Below are 19,286 nucleotides of genomic sequence, written 5' to 3'. Positions count from 1 at the left end.
TGCTGGGGGCCTCTACAGGCGCAGGGACCCACCGGGGCACCCTAAGGACCATAGCATTCTTGAATACCTTGGCATTCCAGCATTGAGACAAGTAACAGGAAGCATTGGTACAATTACTGAAAGAGAAGTTACTAAGAACGAACAGAAACGGTGGATGAACACATGCCGGCGCAGGGGCAAAGGAAGTATTCCTCCCACAGCCATGTCCAATGTCATTAACACCCCCAGATGTACTGAGGCACTTCCAAAACGCCCCTTCATCTTGTGTCTCTTCCTCTTCCACTTGATTCTCTGTATGGAGGGTCCCGGACACATTATTTCAAGCTACAAGTCCTCCTTGTAACAGTACAAAGGGTGTAAAGTCCGTGCAGCTGTCATTTGTCCCACATAAAATCCACTTTGAAAATGGAGTTGTAAAGAAGCGAGGGAAGACCGTGGCAGAATGGAGCACCAGCATAGGTTTGGGAAAGGTTGACAGAATACCCCAACGTGGCTCTCCTTTAATGGATTCCAGGCACAGGAGGAAGATTATCCACAAGACCTTTATCATCTCCGCCCTGATGGACCTTACTGTCTTCTGGACCCTCCTCTGGAGATCGCTTGACTGTCCTCACCAGCCAGGCTGGAACCCAATGAGGGGAATCCTGTTCCTGTGGAAAAACACAAACAGCTCCCCTGGATCTTATTATAACAAGATCCGGTCCTTTCCATTTATTATCTAAGACATCCTTCCATATCACCATCTCACTAGATGACTGGAGCCTATGTTGACTGTGCCTGTCAGCTGCAGATTTATCATTGTTGTCTAAAATTAAAAAATTAAGGGTAAAAAGGGCTAAGGAAACTCTCTCCTTGGGGGTCGCATTTTCTGCTATCCCCCTTTTTTGTTTAAATAAGAGAGCTTTCAAACTTTTATTTGCTCTTTCTACTATACCTTGACCTTGTGGGTTGTAAGGAAGGCCAGTGGTATGAGCGACCTGCATTTGTGCGCAGAAGGCTCGGAAACCAGTAGATGTGTACACTGGGCCATTATCAGTTTTTAAATGGCGCGGCTTTCCCCAAGCAGCCCAGGCCTCCAAACAATGAGTCTTGACATGAGAGACCTTTTCACCTGCCAATGGAGAGGCGAAAATAACGCCTGAACAAGTGTCCACTGAGACATGTAGGTATTTTAATCTTCCAAACTCTGGAAGATGTGTCACATCCATTTGCCAAAGGTCTCCAGGACGTAGGCCCTGGGGGTTAACACCCACATGTGGGGAGGGCAAAAAGGTGACACAAGACCAACAAGATTTTACAATGTCTCGTGCTTCATTTCTGGAAATAGAAAATTTCTTTCTCAAGGTGTTTGCAGGAACATGATATAGTCTATGGAATTCAGTAGCTGAAGCTTTTGTATCTTCCAGAGAAATCATGGAGAGCCTAGTGGCCCGGTCCACGAGGTCATTAGCCTGTGATAAGGGGCCAGGCAGTAGTGAATGTGCCCGAATATGAGTTACATAGAAAGGGCAAGTTCACTGCAAAATTAAAGACTGAAGTTGTAAAAGAATATTAGACACTAGACTAGTAGAGCGAACCGAAGCGGCAATCTCTAGGCCAGCAACCGCATTAGCTACATATAGGGAATCCGTGAACAAGTTAAAAGAAGTAGAGAATGTCTGAAAGACCTCCAAAACAATTAGGCATTTAACAATTTGAGGGGAATCGGGTCTAAACATTCTTACTATAGGCTCCGAGCCCTGAACCAAGTAGGCCCCACGACCAGACTTTGAACCATCAGTAAAGATGGCAGGGGCTGATGTAATAGGCTATAGGGAACTGGTTCATGTCTCCTTTGTTGAGTTACTGGATCCTCAAAAACGGGAAAAGCGGAGGCCAGCCGCGACCAGGTTTTTGTTTTAATGAAGCGGCATGTGTCCCCAGGGGAGTTATAGGGTGGGGGTGCGGAAGGCTCTATCGACTGTAAAGGACCACACCCTTGGCCTTTAGGCCCCTTTGTCAGCAGAGGGCGCCTAGGCGGGGACCTATATCGCTCCCTTTTATAACAGGCGGTGGCCTCCTTTAGTCTTTCCTCTTTCCCTTTAAATAATTTTTCTTCTTCCTCCTCTGCAGAATCGGAGCTAGCCTCCTCATCTGTGTCAAGTACATTTAAATGTGCAAGCTCCTCAATGGGAGGATAGAGCCTGTCAAAGGCTCCTTTGCCCCCCTCAAGGGGCGGGCGATCATAAGTTTCACCTATTTCTTTGAGCTCATCTTGTAAACTTTTATCTTTGTCTTGTCCTTGTTTTTTCTTTTTTATTTCTCCCTTTCTTCTAGGCCTAGTCTGTGAATCCCCACTTGGATCTGACTCAGAAAGGCTATCCTGATGCCTTGCCAAAGCCTCCCGTCCCTTTCTAATAATGTCTATGTGGTTCCCCTTACTCAAGCAGGAGTGAATAAGCCGCCAGAACGGCAATGTACCCTTACCAATTCTGTCCTCTTGTTTTGCCGCTTCCAGGTCTCTACCTAGCTTCTCCCAAGTAGGGAGAGAGAAGTCCCCCGACACCGCAAACCATGGCGCAATCTTGTCCAAATCTTTAACAATCTTTTTTATTGTTGCGGAGGAGACCTTAATGTCCCTTTGCTTAAGCAGTTCTTTTATTGGCTGGATGAAGTCAACGGGCGCAAAGTCCGCACCCTGAGAGTTGCCCATGTTGCGCTCACAGCAAACGACAAGGACAATAAACCACACAGGAATGAAAATAACAAGGATCAGGTAGGGGTCTAAGTGGAGAAGCATTATGACTGGGGATGACTTACTGACGTCTTCCTCTCTGTGTGTCAAGTTCTGGATCCTCTTTGGCCCCTCGACCGGTGACCACAAAGCACCCGGTGTCCCGGGTTTCGGCACCACTTTGGGGCGAGCCCCCTGTCCTGCAGGAGAAGAACGACCACCAGACGAAGATCCTTCTTGATCACACTTTATTGGAGAGCCTCTTGGTTAACAGGAAAGCTGATGGCGAGGGGCCTCTAATTTTATTAATTTGTGTCTCTTCATTCTTTCTTTTGGTCAGCTTTGCTAAGGGTTTATCAATCTTGTTTATCCTTTCGAAGAACTAACTCTTTGTTTCATTGATTCTTTGAATTTTTTGGGGGGGAGTTTCTATTTCATTAATTTGTGTGCTAATCTTTATTATTTCTTCCTGTCTACTGATTTTCAGTTTACCTTGTTCTTTTTTTCCAAGGCTTTCAGGTAAAGCATTAGATTGTTTACTTGAGAGCTTTCTAATTTCTTAATATAGGCACTTTAAGCTTTTAAATTTCCCTCTTAGGACTGCCTACATTGTGTCCCAAAAGTTTTGGTAGGGTGTGTTCTCATTACCATTTGACTCCATGAATTTTTTTATTTCCTTCTTGATTTCTTCATTGACCCATTCATCATTTAGTAGTGTATTGTTTAGTTTCCATGATTTTGTGTATGCTCTATCCCTTTTCTTGCTATTGGTTGGTAGTTTGATTCCATTGTGGTCAGAAAGAATGCAAGGAATTATTTCAATTTTCCTGTGTTTGTTACGATTTGCTTTATGTCCTAATATATGGTCTGTTTTAGAGAATTTTCCATGTGCTGCTGAAAAGAATGTATATTCTGCAGCATTTGGATGAAATGTCCTGTATATATCTGTCCATTCGTTCTATGACCTCATTTAGTCCAGATGAACCCTATTCTAATATGGAAGGTGAAGTTAGCACTTCTGGTTCAGGCCTATATACCAGGCTCATTTGGTGGGTACTGACCTGGCGTAATCCCAGTTACTTTTGGGTTGATTTTGGTCTCAGTTATGCTGTGCACCTGCTTGGGTCCCTTTTTGGTGCACTGTGGGTTCTAATAGGCTGGCTGGGTCATTGGATCATTGCTCTGGTAGCTGGTGCTTGCTTGTGCTCGTGCTGGCAGTGGGGCGGGGGAGGCTGTGGTTGGTGGGTCTAGTTCTCCCGCTGGTCCATGTGATCCTCTACTCTGGGATCTGCTCCTCTGTTGTTTGCTGTGGTTCTCCACATTTCTTGAGTATGGGAAGAGCTCTGGCAGGAAAATCCTGGCTTCTCCTGCAGCTCAAGCTGAGCCTTGCAGCTATGGCCCCATGGACCTGGTGTCCCTGCTGCTGGAGCTGCTTCTGCCTGCCTATGTGGGCTCTGGATGCCCTGAATCTCTTCAACTTCTCTGTTGCTGTTGGTAACTTCTTATACACCTCACTTTTCAGTAGGAGAGTGTATTTTGCTGTTTTGTTTTTTTTTTAAAGCTTTTTCTCCTCTAGGATGCTTTGGTGTGTCCTATGCTGCTATCTTAACCAGAAGTCCTTAAGTCTACTTTAGGGATGAGCTCTGAATTTCTGCTTTGGTGGGCTGTGAGTATCCTCAGCATCTGTCTCCTTCATCCTGACACTGATTGTCAGGCTTAACATGGAAGTTGCATTCTTGTACATCTCACCAACTCCTCTGTGCTTTCAGCTGGGGCTTGGTTGAAGTGCAAAGGGTAGTTTATCTCCTTGGGTCTCACTACCTTCTAAACAAGCAAAACACAGTCTCAAATGGAGAGTGAAATCTGCATAGGTTAAATTGCATAAGCATTATTAATTTGTGGAGAATTTGATGGATGTAGCCCCTCTTTTAGTCAAAGCCCAGTGAGAGTTTGACATTGGAGAGCATAATTTTTGTCTCCATAGGATTCTGACTTGGTTCTGGATCCCAGATACAGGTTCCTTTCCATTGAGTGAATCTCTTAGCCAATCATAAAGCTATTGGTTACACACCAAGGCTGTGTGTCACCATTGCAATGGTGTCTATATCTTGTTAGGGTGTTTCCTTCTTAGACCCTTAGACCCCTGCTTGCTCAGACCATCGTTGGTCACTTTCCCCCAGTACATCATGTAGCACTTTCCAGCTATAAACAGTCTAACTGTCTGGGATCTTGCTCTCTTCCAAATTCCAGCCAGGTCTCTCAGTGCTCTGTGCCAGCATCATATGGTGTCTTCAGCAATAAGATCTTACCTTTCACCCCAGGCAGGTAATCAAGTGCTTTTCCAGAAGCCTGTCTTGTTTTGGGGACCTCATAGATCTTTCCAATCAACAGGTCATTGTGGGTAGCAACCAATTTCTGGTTCTGGGAGTTACAGGTCAGAGACAAAAAGAAATTTTTAAGGTTATGTTCATCTCACACTCTCCAGGGCCCTACTTTTAATGTGCTCCTCCCATATTCCTATTGAGGGTTCAATCTTTTAGTCCATCTTCAAGGATGAAGTTTTCTATGGTACCAGTTCATTTTGGCTTTAATTTTGTGTTTTGTCCTCCCACCCTTTTCTTTCCCTCCATCAAAACCCTTCCATCCCTATTATCTAGGCTTTGAGTTGCCTATCATGTATGTCAGCAACTTGAGCTGATCCAGCCTAGGAACTGCAGACAAGTAACACCATGTGGTGTTTGCCTTTCCATGATTGTGTGAGTTCGCTGAGTATGATCTGTTCCAAGTCCATCCATTTTTTATGCAAATTTCATTGTATCACTTTTTTAACTGCTGGGTAGAATTCCATTGTGTAAATGAACTACAACTTAGTTATTCATTCAACCAATGATGGGTACCTGGGTTGATTCCAGTTCTTACTTATTGTGGATTGAGCAGCTAAAAATATGGTTGAGCAAATACCTCTGTAGTGAAGCATGGAACATTTAGGATAATGCCCAGTGATAACTCTATGTTCATCCTTTTTCAGGAATCCCCATATTGATTTCCATAGTGGTTGTACCAGTTTACATTCCCACCAAGAGTGAATGAGAGTTCCTCCTTCCCCACATCCTCACCAACATTTGGTGTCATTTGATTTTTTTTTTAATGATCCTTATTGGAGTAAGGTAGAATCTCATAGTTGTTTTAATTTGCCTTTCCCTGATGGATAGGGATGTGTTAGCCATTTCCCATTTGTATTTCTTCCTCTGGGAACTCCCTATTCAGTTCTCTGCCCCATTTTTGGAGTGGGTTGTTTGATTTTTTATTTTTGAGTATTGTGAGTTCTTTGTAGATTCTAGATAGTAGCCTCTGTTAGTAGCATAGCTGGCATTCAGTGAGTAATATATTGGCTTTGCTTATGGTGTGTTTGTCTGTACAAAAGCTTTTTAATCTTCATTAGATCCCACTGGTTGAGTTATTGTTTAATGTCTTAGGCTACTATGGTTTTATTTAGGAAGTCCGTCCCCACTCCTATATCATAGAGAGTTCCTCCTATATTTTTCTTCCAGTAGGAGAAGAGTTTCAGGTATTATATTAAGGTCTTTAATTCATGGACTTGATTTTTGTGTATGGTGAGATGAGTGGGTCTAGTTTCATTTTTCTATATATGCTTATTCAATTTGTCCAGAACCATTTGTTGAAGATGATGTCTGTTCTCCATTCTATGTTATTGACACCATTGTCAAAGATTAAGTAGCTGTAGTTACTTACTCTAAAGTCTGAGTCTTCAATTTTGTTCCATTGGTCTATATTTCTATTTTAATGCCAGTATCATGATTTTTTTTAAAAAAAATCTTTTTGTTTATGTGGTGGTTTGATTCAGGTGTCCCCCATAAACTTAGGTGTTGTGAATGCTAGCTCCCCAGCTGATGGATATTTGGGAATTAATGCCTCCTGGAGGGAGCGTATTGTTGGGGGCGGGCTTATGGGCTTTATAGCCAGTTTCCCCATGCCAGTGTTTGGCATACCCTTCTGTTGCTGTGGTCCATCTTATGTTTGCCAGGGGGTGATGTCCACCCTCTGCTCATGCCATTGTTTTCCCCTGCCATCGTGAAGCTTCCCCTCAAGCCTGTGAGCCAAAATAAACCTCTTTTTCCCAGAAGCTACTCTTGGTTGGGTGATTTCTACCAGCAATGTGAACCGGACTGCAACAGTTTATTTTTATTTATTTATTTATTTGAGAGTGACAGACAGAGAGAATAAGAGAGAGAGAGAAAGAGAGAGAGAGAGAGAGAGAGAGAGAGAGGGAGAGAGAATGGGTGCACCAGGGTTTCCAGCCACTGCAAATGAACTCCAGATGTGTGCACACCTTGTGCATCTGGCTAACGTGGGTCCTGGGCAATTGAGCCTCAAACTGGGGTTCTTAGGCTTCACAGGCAAGCACTTAACCACTAAGCCTTCTCTCCGGCCCAGTATCATGACTTTTTTTTTTTTTTTTTTTGTTACTATGGCTTTTTGACATAGCTTTAGATCAGGTATAGTGATACCTCCAAAGTTGTTTCTTTTGCTGATGGTGTATTTGGATATCCAGTGCCTGCATCCATGCCATATGAATTTTGAGATCATTTTTTCTATCTCTGTGAAGAATGATGCTGGGAATTTTATTGGTACTGAATTGAATCTGTATATTGTTTTTGGTAGAATTGCCACTTTCACAATATTTATTCTACCTATCCAGGAGCCTGGGAGGTCTTTCCATCTTTTCTAGTCCTCCTTAATTTATTTCTTGAGTGTTTTATGTTTTCATTGTACAGGTCTTTCATATCCTTGGTTAGTGTTATTTCAAGGTATTTTTTTTTCTTGTTGATTTCTTTCTTTGTATATTTGTCCTTTGCATAAATAAAGGCCACTGATTTTTGCATGTTGATTTGGTATCCTGCCACCTTACTGAAGGAATTAATCACCTTTAGAAGTTTTGAGATGGAGTCTTTTAGCTCACTTACAAATAGGATCATGTCATCTGCAAATAGGGCTAACTTGACTTCTTCCTTTCCAATTTGTATCATGTTTATTTCTTTCTCCCATTTTATTGCTTGGGTTAGGACATGAAGGGAAATGTTGAAAATGGACACTCTTGTTTTGTTCCTGATCTCAGTGAGAACTCCTTAAGTCTCTCCCAATTAAGTATTATTTTGCTGTAGGAGCTTTATATATAGCCTTTATTGTATTGAGATATAAACACCCCATGCCTATTCTTTCCAGAGTTTTGACCATGAAGCTGTGTTGTATTTTATCAAGAGCTTCTGTCTATATCGAAATGATCATGTGGTTCTTGTGATTAAGTTTATTTATGTGGTGTATTACAATGACTGATTTCTGTATGTTGAACCATTCATGCATACCTGGGATACAAAGTGGATAATGTTTTTGATGTGTTGGGGAATTCAGTGTGTGAGGATTTTGCTCAGGTTCTTTGCATCTAAATTCATCAGGGATACAGGCCTATAGTTTTCTTTTCTTGTATCTCCATCTGGTTTTGGTATTAGAGTGATTGTAGGTGTTGGGGTGTATTCTCTGTTTTCCAATTATGTGAAACAGTTTGAGAAAAATTTATTTCAGGTCTTCATTGAAGGTTTTAGAGAATTTCGCTGAGAAGTCATCTTGTCCTGGAATTTTCTTTTTGTGGAAGTTTTTGATTACATTTTAATTCTTGATGGATGTGATAGGTTTGTGTAGGAGATCAATCTGCTCTGAGTTTAGTTTTGGTATATGGTATTTGTCTAGGAATTCATTCATTCCTTTCAGATTCAACTTTGTGGAATAGAGGTTTTGGAAGTAAGTCCTGATCCTGATGGTTCTTCCAATTCCACTGATGTTGAAGTGACATCTCCTTTTTCATTTCTGATTGTGTTAATTTGAAACTTCTGTTTTTTATTTTTTTCACTTGGTCAAATTGGCCAGGGGTTGAATCAATCTTGTTCAGTTTTTCAAAGAACCAGCTCTTTGTTTCATCAAATTTCTTAATTATTTCTTAGTTACCAATTCATTAATTTCTGCTGTGATTCTGATTATTTCTTTCCAACTGTAGCTCTTTAGGTTGGATTCTTCTTGTTTTTCCAATGCCTTTAGGTGGATGGTTAAGTTATTAATTTTAGATCTCTCTGTATTTATTATGAAGGCATTTAGTACTATGAATTTTCCCCTTAGGACTGCCTTCATTGTGTCCTATATGTTTTGGTAAGTTGTGATCTCATTGTCATTCAATTCTAGAAATTTTACAGTTTCTTTCTTGATTTCTTCCACTACCCATTCATTGTTTAAAAGTGTACTTTTCAGGATCCAGGAGATGATGGAACTCCTGAAGCATCTCTCATTGTTAATTTCTAGGTTTAAAGCACTATGATCTGATATGATGCAGGTAAATATGTGAATTTTCCTAAATATATGAGGGCATGTTTTATTGGCTAATGTATTATCTATTTTGGAGAAGGTTCCACAGACTGCTTAGAAGAATGTGTATTCTATAAAAAACTGGGTGGAATGTTCTGTAGATGTTTGTTAGGTCTAGCTGATCTATAGTGTTGTTGAGCTCTCTTACTTCCCTGTTGACTTTCTGTTTGGATAATCTGTCTATTCATAAGAGTGGAGTGTTGAAGTTCCCAGCCATGATGGTTTTGGTGTTTATTTCTATTTTGTAGCTTTTGTTTTATAAAACATGATGTACCTGTGTTTTGGTGCATATGGATTTATGAATGTGATGTCCTCTTCTTAGATTATTCCTTTGATGAATAAGAAGTAACCTTTGGGCTGGAGAGATGGCTTAGTGGTTAAGCGCTTGCCTATGAAGCCTAAGGACCCCGGTTCGAGGCTCGGTTCCCCAGGTCCCATGTTAGCCAGATGCACAAGGGGGGGGCATGCGTCTGGAGTTTGTTTGCAGAGGCTGGAAGCCCTGGCGCGCCCATTCTCTCTCTCTCCCTCTATCTGTCTTTCTCTCTGTGTCTGTCGCTCTCAAATAAATAAATTAAAAAAAAAAAAGAAGTAACCTTCATGTTCCTTTTTGATTACTTTGGGTTTGAAGATTATTTTATCAGACATTAACATAGCAACACCTCCTTGTTTCTTATTTCCATTTCCTTGGAATATCATCTTCCATCCTTTCACTATGAGGAGTTGTCTGTCTGTAGTGATGAGGTGAGTTTCTTTTTATGCATACATACATATATATAAAATTGACAACTTCAATACTTACAACCATGGTATTTCCCTCACCTCCCCACCTTTCCCTTCATAACTCTGCTCTCCATCATATCCCCTCCCTTTCTCCATTAGTCTCTTTTAATTTGATGTCATCATTTTTTTCTCTTATTATGAAGGTCTTGTGTAGGTATAGCTAGGTATTGTGAGGTCTTAGATATCGAGGCCAAATTCTGTCTGGACAGTTGTATGTAAGGAGTGGTATCCTTCCTTTGGCCCTTACATTCTTTCCACCACCTCTTCCACAATGGACACTGAGCCTTGGAAGGTGTGAGATGTTTCAGTGCTGGACACTCCTCTGTCCCTTCTTCTCAGCACTATGTTGCCTTTTAGGCCATTCTAGTGGTCATCACCATCTGAAAAGAGAAACTTCTCTAACCAGAAGTGAGAGTAGCATTAATATATGAGTGTGAACTTTAAGTTTATGCTTTCAGGGCAATTTGGTGAGAGTAATATATGCATTTATCCAGACAAGAGCAGGCTTTATACCCCTAAGCTCATGACCTCCTCTGCCATAGACTTTTGATTAGGCTTTCAGTACCAGACATGTATTCCTCCCATAGATTGGGCCTTCAGTCCAATTAGAGAGCAATTGGTTTTGCCCAGAGAAGACATGCCACTATTGTACTTGTTCAGTCATTTGGCCTGTTTATCCAAAATTGAGGTTTCCAGTGCCCACTGTTTTCACTGCTGATGACTTCTTTCTCCCATAAGGCTGCATACAGTGCAGCTTTTCCAAGCTTTCAGTTGGTTGGGCTACAGGGAGAAGGTTTTCTGCTCAGCACCAGCTTAATTTCTTAGTGACTTTACCTCTCAGGCATGTGAAGTCTTTAGCAATAGGGTCTTATCATCTCTTTCTCAATGGGAACCAAGAACCATGGCAATAGCCTATAATGTTTTGGAGGCAACAGGGACCTCCCTGGCCAACAACTCATTTAGTATAATGTTGGTTGTAGGTTTGTCATAAATAGCTTTTATAATGTTGAGATATGTTCCTTCTATTCCCAATTTCTGTAATACTTTTAGCATGAAAGGATGTTGGATTTTGTCAAATGCCTTTTCTGCATCTAATGAGATGATCATGTGATTTTTGTCCTTCAAAACATTTATTTATTTCTTTTTATTAATTAGTTTTGTACTCAGTGAATACAGTCAATTTGGTACCATTGTTATGCTCATCCATGACTTAGCCCCTCACCCTGGCCCCTCCTTGTTGAGGTATATGGGTCATGCATTCTTGAGTTAGCCCACAGTTATGGGTAGGATAAATGTCTCTGCATATCATGACTGAACATGTGGCTCTGACATTCTTTCCACCCCCTCTTCTGCAAAATTTCTTGGAGCCATGTTGGGTTCATTTTTGATCTGCTTCAGTGATGAGGTGTTGGGGGACTCTGGGTCTCTGGATCTCTGATTTGGTAGGAGTTGATTTTTCTCTGTGTTGATCTCCTTCACCCTTGTGCTCCTGGTACCCAGTTCACTAAGAAAACAGCACCCTTGGTTGTTTTGCCAATTGTTCTTAGTTTCTGCCAGGGCCCTTTTGAGGTATGAAGGGGTAGCTCTCCCCTTAGGATCTACATCTATCTGAAAAAGAGAAGCAGATTCTCCAATGGAGAGTAAGTGAGCACCAGGACAAATGAGATAACCCTTACTTTTTTTTTGGTAGAGAATAGGTAGAGGTCCATGATTGGTGGTAGCTTGATAATGGAGAGCGGGCTTATGTTTGGATATGGTTCTGACTTGTTTCCCATCTATGGGTCCCATACCACTGAGGGGATGAGTTAGCCAAATCAAGAGCAGTTGGTTTCCCACAATCGGTGTGTGTCACTATTGCACTGTGTGAGCATTGTGACAGGTTATTTGCTGCTAAGTAGGTTAGACCATGAGTTGCTTGGACAGATACTGGTCATTTTCCCCCAGTCGCCCATGTAGCACCTTCTGGCACTAGACGTGCTGACTATCTGGGGACTGACTCTCTTCCAGCTTCCAGCCATGCTATTCCATTTTACATGTCGACCACATAAGGTATCTTCAGCAGTAGGGTCTTACCACTAACCTTTGGTGGGTCATCAAGTACTCTGACAGAAATCTGTCTTTCTTTCAGGAGACCTTGTAGGTCTCTCTGATCAAAAGGTCATTGTGGATGATAGCCAAATGCTCATACTGGGAGTTACAGGTCAGTGCCCACTAAGAAAAGGAAGAAAAAGATAACTAATATAAAAGAGTTAGAGAGAAGAGAAAAAGAGAGGGAAATAGAGAAGCTGTAGAAGATTAAGGTCAGTCTTCATCATACCCTCTCCAGCGTCTTGTGGCTCAGGTGTTCCCTCTAAGGGCCTGGTGAAGGCTCAGCCACTTGGTCTGCCTTTTAGGATGTAGAATTTTATGGTACCATTGCCGTTTGGGTCTAGGTTAGTGTTTCCCACCCCCTCCATTGCTCTCCCCTCCCTCCCCACCCATCCTATTGTCTAGTCCATGAGATACTTGCTGGGTGTGTAAGGCATCTTGGGTAGATTCAGGTTAGGTGCTGTAGATGAGTGAGACTATGTGGCAATTTTTTTTTTTTCTGTGATTGGGTAAGTTCACTGAGAATGATCTGAATTTGTAATAGCTAAGAGCTGGAATCAACCCAGATGTCCATCACTAGACGAATGGATAACTAAGTTGTGGCATATCTACACAATGGAATTCTATACAGCAGTAAGAAAAAAAATGACATAATGAAATTTGAGGAAAAATGGTTGAACCTTCAAAACATTTATATGATGTATTACATTTATTGATTTGCATATGTTGAACCATCCCTGCATCTCTGGGATAAAGCCAACTTGGTTGGGGTGAATAATCTTTTTGATATATACTTGTATTCTGTTTGCCAATATTTTGTTGAGAATTTTTGTAACTATGTTCATGAGGGAGATTGGTCTGTAATTTTCTTTTTTTGTTTTGTCTTTGTCTGGTTTTGGTATGAGGGTTATGCTGGTTTCATAGAAGGAGTTTGGTAGAATTCCTTCCTTTTCTTTTTTATGGAAAAGTTTGAGAAGCAGTGGTATTAGTTCTTCCATGAAGGTCTGGTAAAATTCACCAGTGAATCCATCTGGACCTAGAATTTTGTAGTTTAGAGACTTTTTGTAACTGCTTGGGACTCTGTACTTGTTATAGGTCTATTTAAAGGGTTTGTCACATATTGATTTAATTTTTGTAAGTCATATGAATCAAGAAAATCATCCATTTCTTTTAGATTTTCAAACTTAGAGGCATATATATTCTTAAAGTATGTCCTCATAATTTTTTGAATTTCTTTGGTATCTGTTGTGATGGTGTCTTTTTCATCTCTAATTTTATTAATTTTTCTCTCTTCTCTCTTTCTTCTGGTCACATTTGCTAGGGGGTTTATAAATCTTGTTTATCCTTTCAAAGAACCAACTCTTTGTTTCATTGATTCTTTGGATTATTTATTGGTTTCTATTTCATTAATTTCTACCCTGATCTTTATATTTCTTCTTGTCTACTGATTTTTGGTTTGCCTTGTTCTTCTTTTTCCAAGGCCTTAAAGTGGAACATTAATTTTTTTTTTATAAATATTTTTTGTTCATTATTTATTTATTTATTTGAGAGTGACAGACAGAGAGAAAGACAGATAGAGGGAGAGAAAGAGAATGGGAGAGCCAGGGCTTCCAGCCACTGCAAACGAACTCCAGACGCATGCGCCCCCTTGTGCATCTGGCTAACGTGGGACCTGGGGAACCAAGCCTCGAACTGGGGTCCTTAGGTTTCACAGGCAAGCGCTTAACTGCTAAGCCATCTCTCCAGCCCGGAACATTAAATTTTTTATTTGTGAACTCTCTAATTTCTTTTTTTTTTATAAATTATTTTGGTTTACTTTTATTTATTTATTTGGGAGCAACAGACAGAGAGAGAAAGAGGCAGAGAGAGAGAGAGAGAGAGAGAGAGAGAGAGAGAGAGAGAGACAGAGAGACAGAGAGACAGAGAGACAGAGAGAGAGAGAAGAGAGTGGGCCAGGGCTTCTAGCCACTGCAAATGAACTCCAGACTCGTGCGCCCCCTTGTGCATCTGGCTAACGTGGGTCCTGGGGAATGGAGCCTTAACAGGTGTCCTTAGGCTTCACAGGCAAGCACTTAACTGCTAAGCCATCTCTCCAGCCCACTCTCTAATTTCTTAACATAGGCACTTAGAGCTATAAATTGCCTTCTTAGGACTGCCTTCATTGTGTCCCAAAGGCTTTGGTATGTTGTATTATCATGGGCAATTGATAGTATGAATTTGTTGATTTCCTTTTTTATTTCTTCAATGACCCACTGATTACTCAATAATGTACTGCTTAGTCTTCATGACTTTCTTTATGCATTGTAGTCTTCCCTGTTGCTAATTTGTAGTTTAATCATATTGTGGTCAGATAGAGTCCAAGGGATTGTTTCAATTTTCCTTTATTTGTTGAGATATTCTTTGTGTCCTTATATATGGTATGTTTTAGAGAATGTTCCATGTGCTGCTGAGAAAAACATATGTTCAGCAGCATTTGGATGGAATATTCTGTAGATGTCTGTTAGGTCATTTGTTCCATGATATCATTTAATAAAGATGTCTCTCTGTTTATTTTTTGTCAATTAATGAGTGTGAATTATTGAAGTCAACCATTATAATTGTGTGATGTTTTCTGTGACCTTAAGTCTAATAGTATTTGTTTGATGAAACTGGGAGCCCCCATGTTAGGTGCATATATATTTAGGATTGTAGTGTCCTCCTATTGGAGTTTTCCTTTAATCAGTATAAAATGACCTTCTTTATCTTTCCTCATTATTGTTGGTTTGAAGTCCATCCATCAGATATTAGGATAGCAACCCCTGCTTATTTCCTAGGCCATTTGTTTGAAATACCATTTTCCATCCTTTCACCCTAAGGTGTTGTCTATCTTTTATTGAGAGATGAGTTTCCTGGAGGCAACAAATGGCAGGATGCTGCCTTTTAATCCAGTCTGAGAGCCTGTGTCTTTTAGTTGGCTCATTGAAGCCATTGATATTAAGAGTTATTATTGAAAGTTATGCATTTATTCTCACCATTCTTCTAATTTTGTAGTGTTTCCTGTTTCCCCTTTACTTGTTTGTTTTAACTGTTATTTGAATGTGGTTTATTTTTTCCTATTTCCTCCTGTGTGTGTTTTGCTTTCTCTTTGGCATTAAGAATTCCTTCAAGTATTTTCTGTAGAGCTGGTTTAGTTGTCATAATTTCCTTTAGTCTGTTTTTGTTGTGCGATGTCCATATTTCTCTGTCAATTTGAATAGATAGCTTTGCAGGATAAAGTAATCTTGGTTGACAGTTGTTATCTTTTCGAACTTGGAATACATCATTCCAACCCCTTCTGGCTTTTAAAATTTGTGTTTAGTAATCTGCAGCTATTCTGATGGGCTTGCCTTTGTAGGTGATTTGATTTTTCTCTCTACCTGCTTTCAATATATTTTCTTTGGTTTGTGTGTTCAGTAGTTTAATTATAACATGGCAAGGAGACATTCTTTCCAGGTTTTTCTGTTTGGGTCTCAAAAAGCTTCTTGTACCTGCGTAGGCATTTCTTTCCCAATTTGAAAGAATTTTTTTTCTATGATTTTGTTGAAAACACCTGCTAAGCCTCTGGATTGAAATTCTTCTCCTTCTGTTGTACCCTGAATTCTTGTGTTTGATCTTTTCACATTGTCCTGGATATCTTGAAATTCCCATTCATACCTTCCTATTAGCTTTTCTTTCTCTTTGCTTGTTTGTATTAGGTCTGCCACCTGATCTTCTAGTTTAGATATTATGTTCTTTCCTTCATCCATTCTACTGGTGAGACTTTCCACAGAGTTTTTTTTAATTTCACTGACTGTATTCTTCAGAGCTAGCATTTTAGCCTGATTTTTCTTCAGTATTTCTATTTCCTTACTCATGTCTTATAATGACCTTCTTATTTCAGTAAGCTGGTTTCTTGTGTTCTCTTTTCTGAAAGAGAGAGTTTGTTTTCTTCTTTAATTCCTTTGTTTTCTTCTTTGATTCCCTTCATTTCTTCTCTGATTTCTTTGAGCATAGATAGCATCATTTTCTTGAAATCTTTGTCAGGCATTTCATCTAAAACAGTCTCATTGGAGATAATTTCTGATGGATTTATAATTTTTGGTGGGACTGTGTTGTCTTGATTCTTTGACTTTCTTGTACTCTAATGTAGCAACTTTTGCATCCTGAATTGGTTTGATGCTTGGGTTCTCTACTTAACTGCAGTGTTTCCAACCATGGTAATCCACCTCTATATACATTGAGGATATGAATTCAAGGTTTCAGGTGTAGCTCTTGTCTGCCAATCAAGCCACAGAAGTAATCCTACATGATGGGTTTGCTTGCTAAGCAAGTATTCTAGTGAACTGGGTGGAATAATTTACTGGCTAATTCTGAACTTCAACCTAGCAACATACACAATCAATATAAACTAGCCCAAAGTATGTAATTATGGAGATTTAAACAAATATATAGTCTTATAAAAACCAAATACCTAAGGGTATGTGTTGTTCTACAACCTGAATCTTGTCAGCTGGGCGGTAGAGATTTCTGTTCTGAATTGGGTTCCAGGTCAACCTGGATCTGGATCAGACCACGCACTCAATAATGACAGAAGCAAAAGACAAAGGCCTTATAAACATGAAAGCATCAAAGGCAACAATACTCATCTCCCAGATACAGGTAATTTGAAAATGGTAAAGCCAACCAAGCATACATAACCCATAACCTTACCTGACAAGGAAAGAGAGATTAGTTCTTCCAATGCAGGCCTATGTACTTGGTTTTTTTTTTTATCAGTTGCCTTGGTTGCCTTTTGGAGTGGCTTCCTCTCACTAATGCAGAGTGCCCACTTTGATCCTGCTGTGTTTTGCTGTGGAGCTGGAGCTCTGATCATCTGTGCTGGCTTTGCTGCCACTGGGGGCTGAATTCTGAGGATGGGCTAGTTCAGACTTCTGGAGTTGCTCATACATTTCCACCTGTATCCCTTTCAGTAGCTCTTTAGTTGATCTCAGCTGTTTTTTTCTTCAGATTTCTTAACTTTGCAAAGAATGTTGTTTGAACTTTGCTGCTGCTACCACTTGGCATGCCTGGCAGAGCAGTGTCAGGTGGTTGCACGGATCATGCAGAGCAGGCCGCAACACCTTAGTGGGACTCTGGCCATTTTCCTCCTTTCTGGTGGATCTTGGTCTCTCTGGCTTCTCTGCTGTGTCTAAGAATAACCTATACTCCTTCACTTTTCAGAAGAGTGTATTTTGCTTAAACCCCTCCCTAGGCTGGTTTGATGTGGCTCCTATTCCACGGATGTGGTTGGTTTCTTGAAGATAGCAAATTGAAGGGTCCACTATTCTGATCCACCCTGTTTACTTGTATCTTCTGATGAGTGAGTTAAGATCATTAATATTTATGTTTACAGCTGTGAGGTTCAATTTAATCTCTGCGATGATGGGTGCTTTATGGTGCTTGGTACTTTCTTGTGTTTTGTACTTTTTTAAGTCTGTTATAGATTTTCATATTGTGATTTTCTTCTTGTTGGCTCTTGAGATTGGTTGCTTGACTGTTCTGTGTATAGTATTCCCTCAAGTATTTTCTGTAGGTTTGGCTTTGTGTTCATAAAATCATAAAGTTGAGTATTTTCATAGAAAGTTTTCCTTTCACCATCTATTATAAGTGATACTTTTTCTGGGCACAGTTGTTTGAGTTGTAAACCACAGCTTTTTAGATTTTGAAGTGTTCCAGTCCAGGCCCTTGTTTCAGGATTTCTGTTGAGAAATCTGAGGTAATTATGATGGGATTGCTTTTGTATGTAGTGAGTTGTTTCTCTTTTGTTGCTTTTAGTACTGTCTCCCAGAGCCCCCCCCCCCCACTGCTTCTTCCTTTCAATGTTAAGAGTTTCATTACAATGTACCTTGAAGAGTTTCTTCTTTGGTCCAGTCTGTTTTGTGTTCTGTTGAGCTGCTTGTATCTGGAGGGGCCTCTCTTTTGCAATATTGGGAAAACTTTTCTCAAATAACTTCATTTAATATGTTCTCTATGCCATTGGCCTGTACTTCTTCCCTTATAGTATACCCATGACCTGAATGTTAGGAATTTTTGGGTATCTCACAGTTCCCTCATGTTCTGTTCACAATATTTTGGACTTATTTATGTTTTTGGAGTCCCAAACTAATTCTTCGTTTTTGTCTTCGACCTCAGAGGTTCATTTCTCCCCATGAGTAACACTGTTCTTGAGGTTTCTAGAGATGTTTTCACTAGTTCAATTTGTTTTGTATTTTCTGGTGCCTTTTTTCTGTATATTATCCATCCCTTTGTTGAGTTCCAATTTCAGGTCATGTTTTGATTTTCTTAATGCTTCTTGGAATTCATTCTTACATTTACTTATATCTTCATTCAGCTTAGCCATCTGGTTATTGAGATTCTCTATTTTTTTTGGCTCACCTTCAATTCATTTAACTCCCTTTTAAGGTCTCTCTGGTTCTTATCTATTAGTTCAAGCCTAGTGAAGACAGCGGTGTGGATTTCTTTTATGTTATTGTTGGTTTTTTATTGACTTGCTACCGGTTCTGCCATTTGCTTTGTCAGGGCCACATATCTTGTGTCTTCATTTTTGGGTTCTCTTTCTGTTGCCTCCTCTATGTTTTCATTGAAGACTTCCATTGTGCGATGAGGCAATCTTGTTACAGCTATGCTAGCTTGTTTCTTTTGCATTGCTTTCTTCCCATTACAGTGTGTCTAAGGAGGAAGAAAGAGCTTTCCTTGAAGTATCTTCAGTGAGTATTCAGTTTTATGTTTGAATCTAATAGGCTAATGATAGCTTTGTATTTTGGGTTGCACAGGTTGTGGAAGGCTATGTGCTTAGTAGGTGCAGGCTTCAGGAGCCCAGTGTGGGCAAACATAGTTGTGAGGAGGGGCTCCGGGAGACAGGGGAGGTACCTGGCTGGCCACCACAGGCACAGTGAGGGAGGGTCTGTGGGAGCCCAGGAAATGGGTGTGGCCACCTACAGACTCGGTGGGGTAAGGGCCTCTAGGAGACGGGAAAGTGTGTGGGTTCACAGGCAGAAGCAGTGGGGGGGGGGCTCTGGGAGACAGGGAAGGCCAGGCTGTCCATGTGGGCCACCCACCAACAGATATTGTGGGGTAGAGGCTCTGGAGACAAGAAAGGTGCACAGGCCACTGACAAATGCAATGTGCACTGTTCACCAACAGATGCAGTGAGAGTGAGCCTCAGCGAGACAGGGAAGGTGCACAGACCTCAGGTGCTAGAACCTTCAGGTAGCACATCAGAGAACCTGGTCAAGGA

The 19,286-nt window shown here is 40.6% G+C and overlaps 1 protein-coding gene across 1 annotated transcript in view; it reads right to left on the bottom strand.

Moving 5' to 3' along the window:
• The window catches only part of Cachd1 (cache domain containing 1), a 258,103-nt gene extending 255,411 nt beyond the window's left edge, over positions 1–2,692 (bottom strand). Inside the window, exon 1 of the mRNA XM_045149156.1 lies at positions 2,467–2,692. Coding sequence (XP_045005091.1) covers positions 2,467–2,692 — 226 coding nt within the window. The remainder of the gene's footprint in view (positions 1–2,466) is intronic.
• Positions 2,693–19,286: the final 16,594 nt, after the last annotated feature.

The sequence above is a fragment of the Jaculus jaculus genome, chromosome 5 (genome assembly GCF_020740685.1).
Source record: "Jaculus jaculus isolate mJacJac1 chromosome 5, mJacJac1.mat.Y.cur, whole genome shotgun sequence".
NCBI classification, from domain to species: domain Eukaryota; kingdom Metazoa; phylum Chordata; class Mammalia; order Rodentia; family Dipodidae; genus Jaculus; species Jaculus jaculus.
This window is presented reverse-complemented; position numbering and strand designations above follow the sequence as displayed.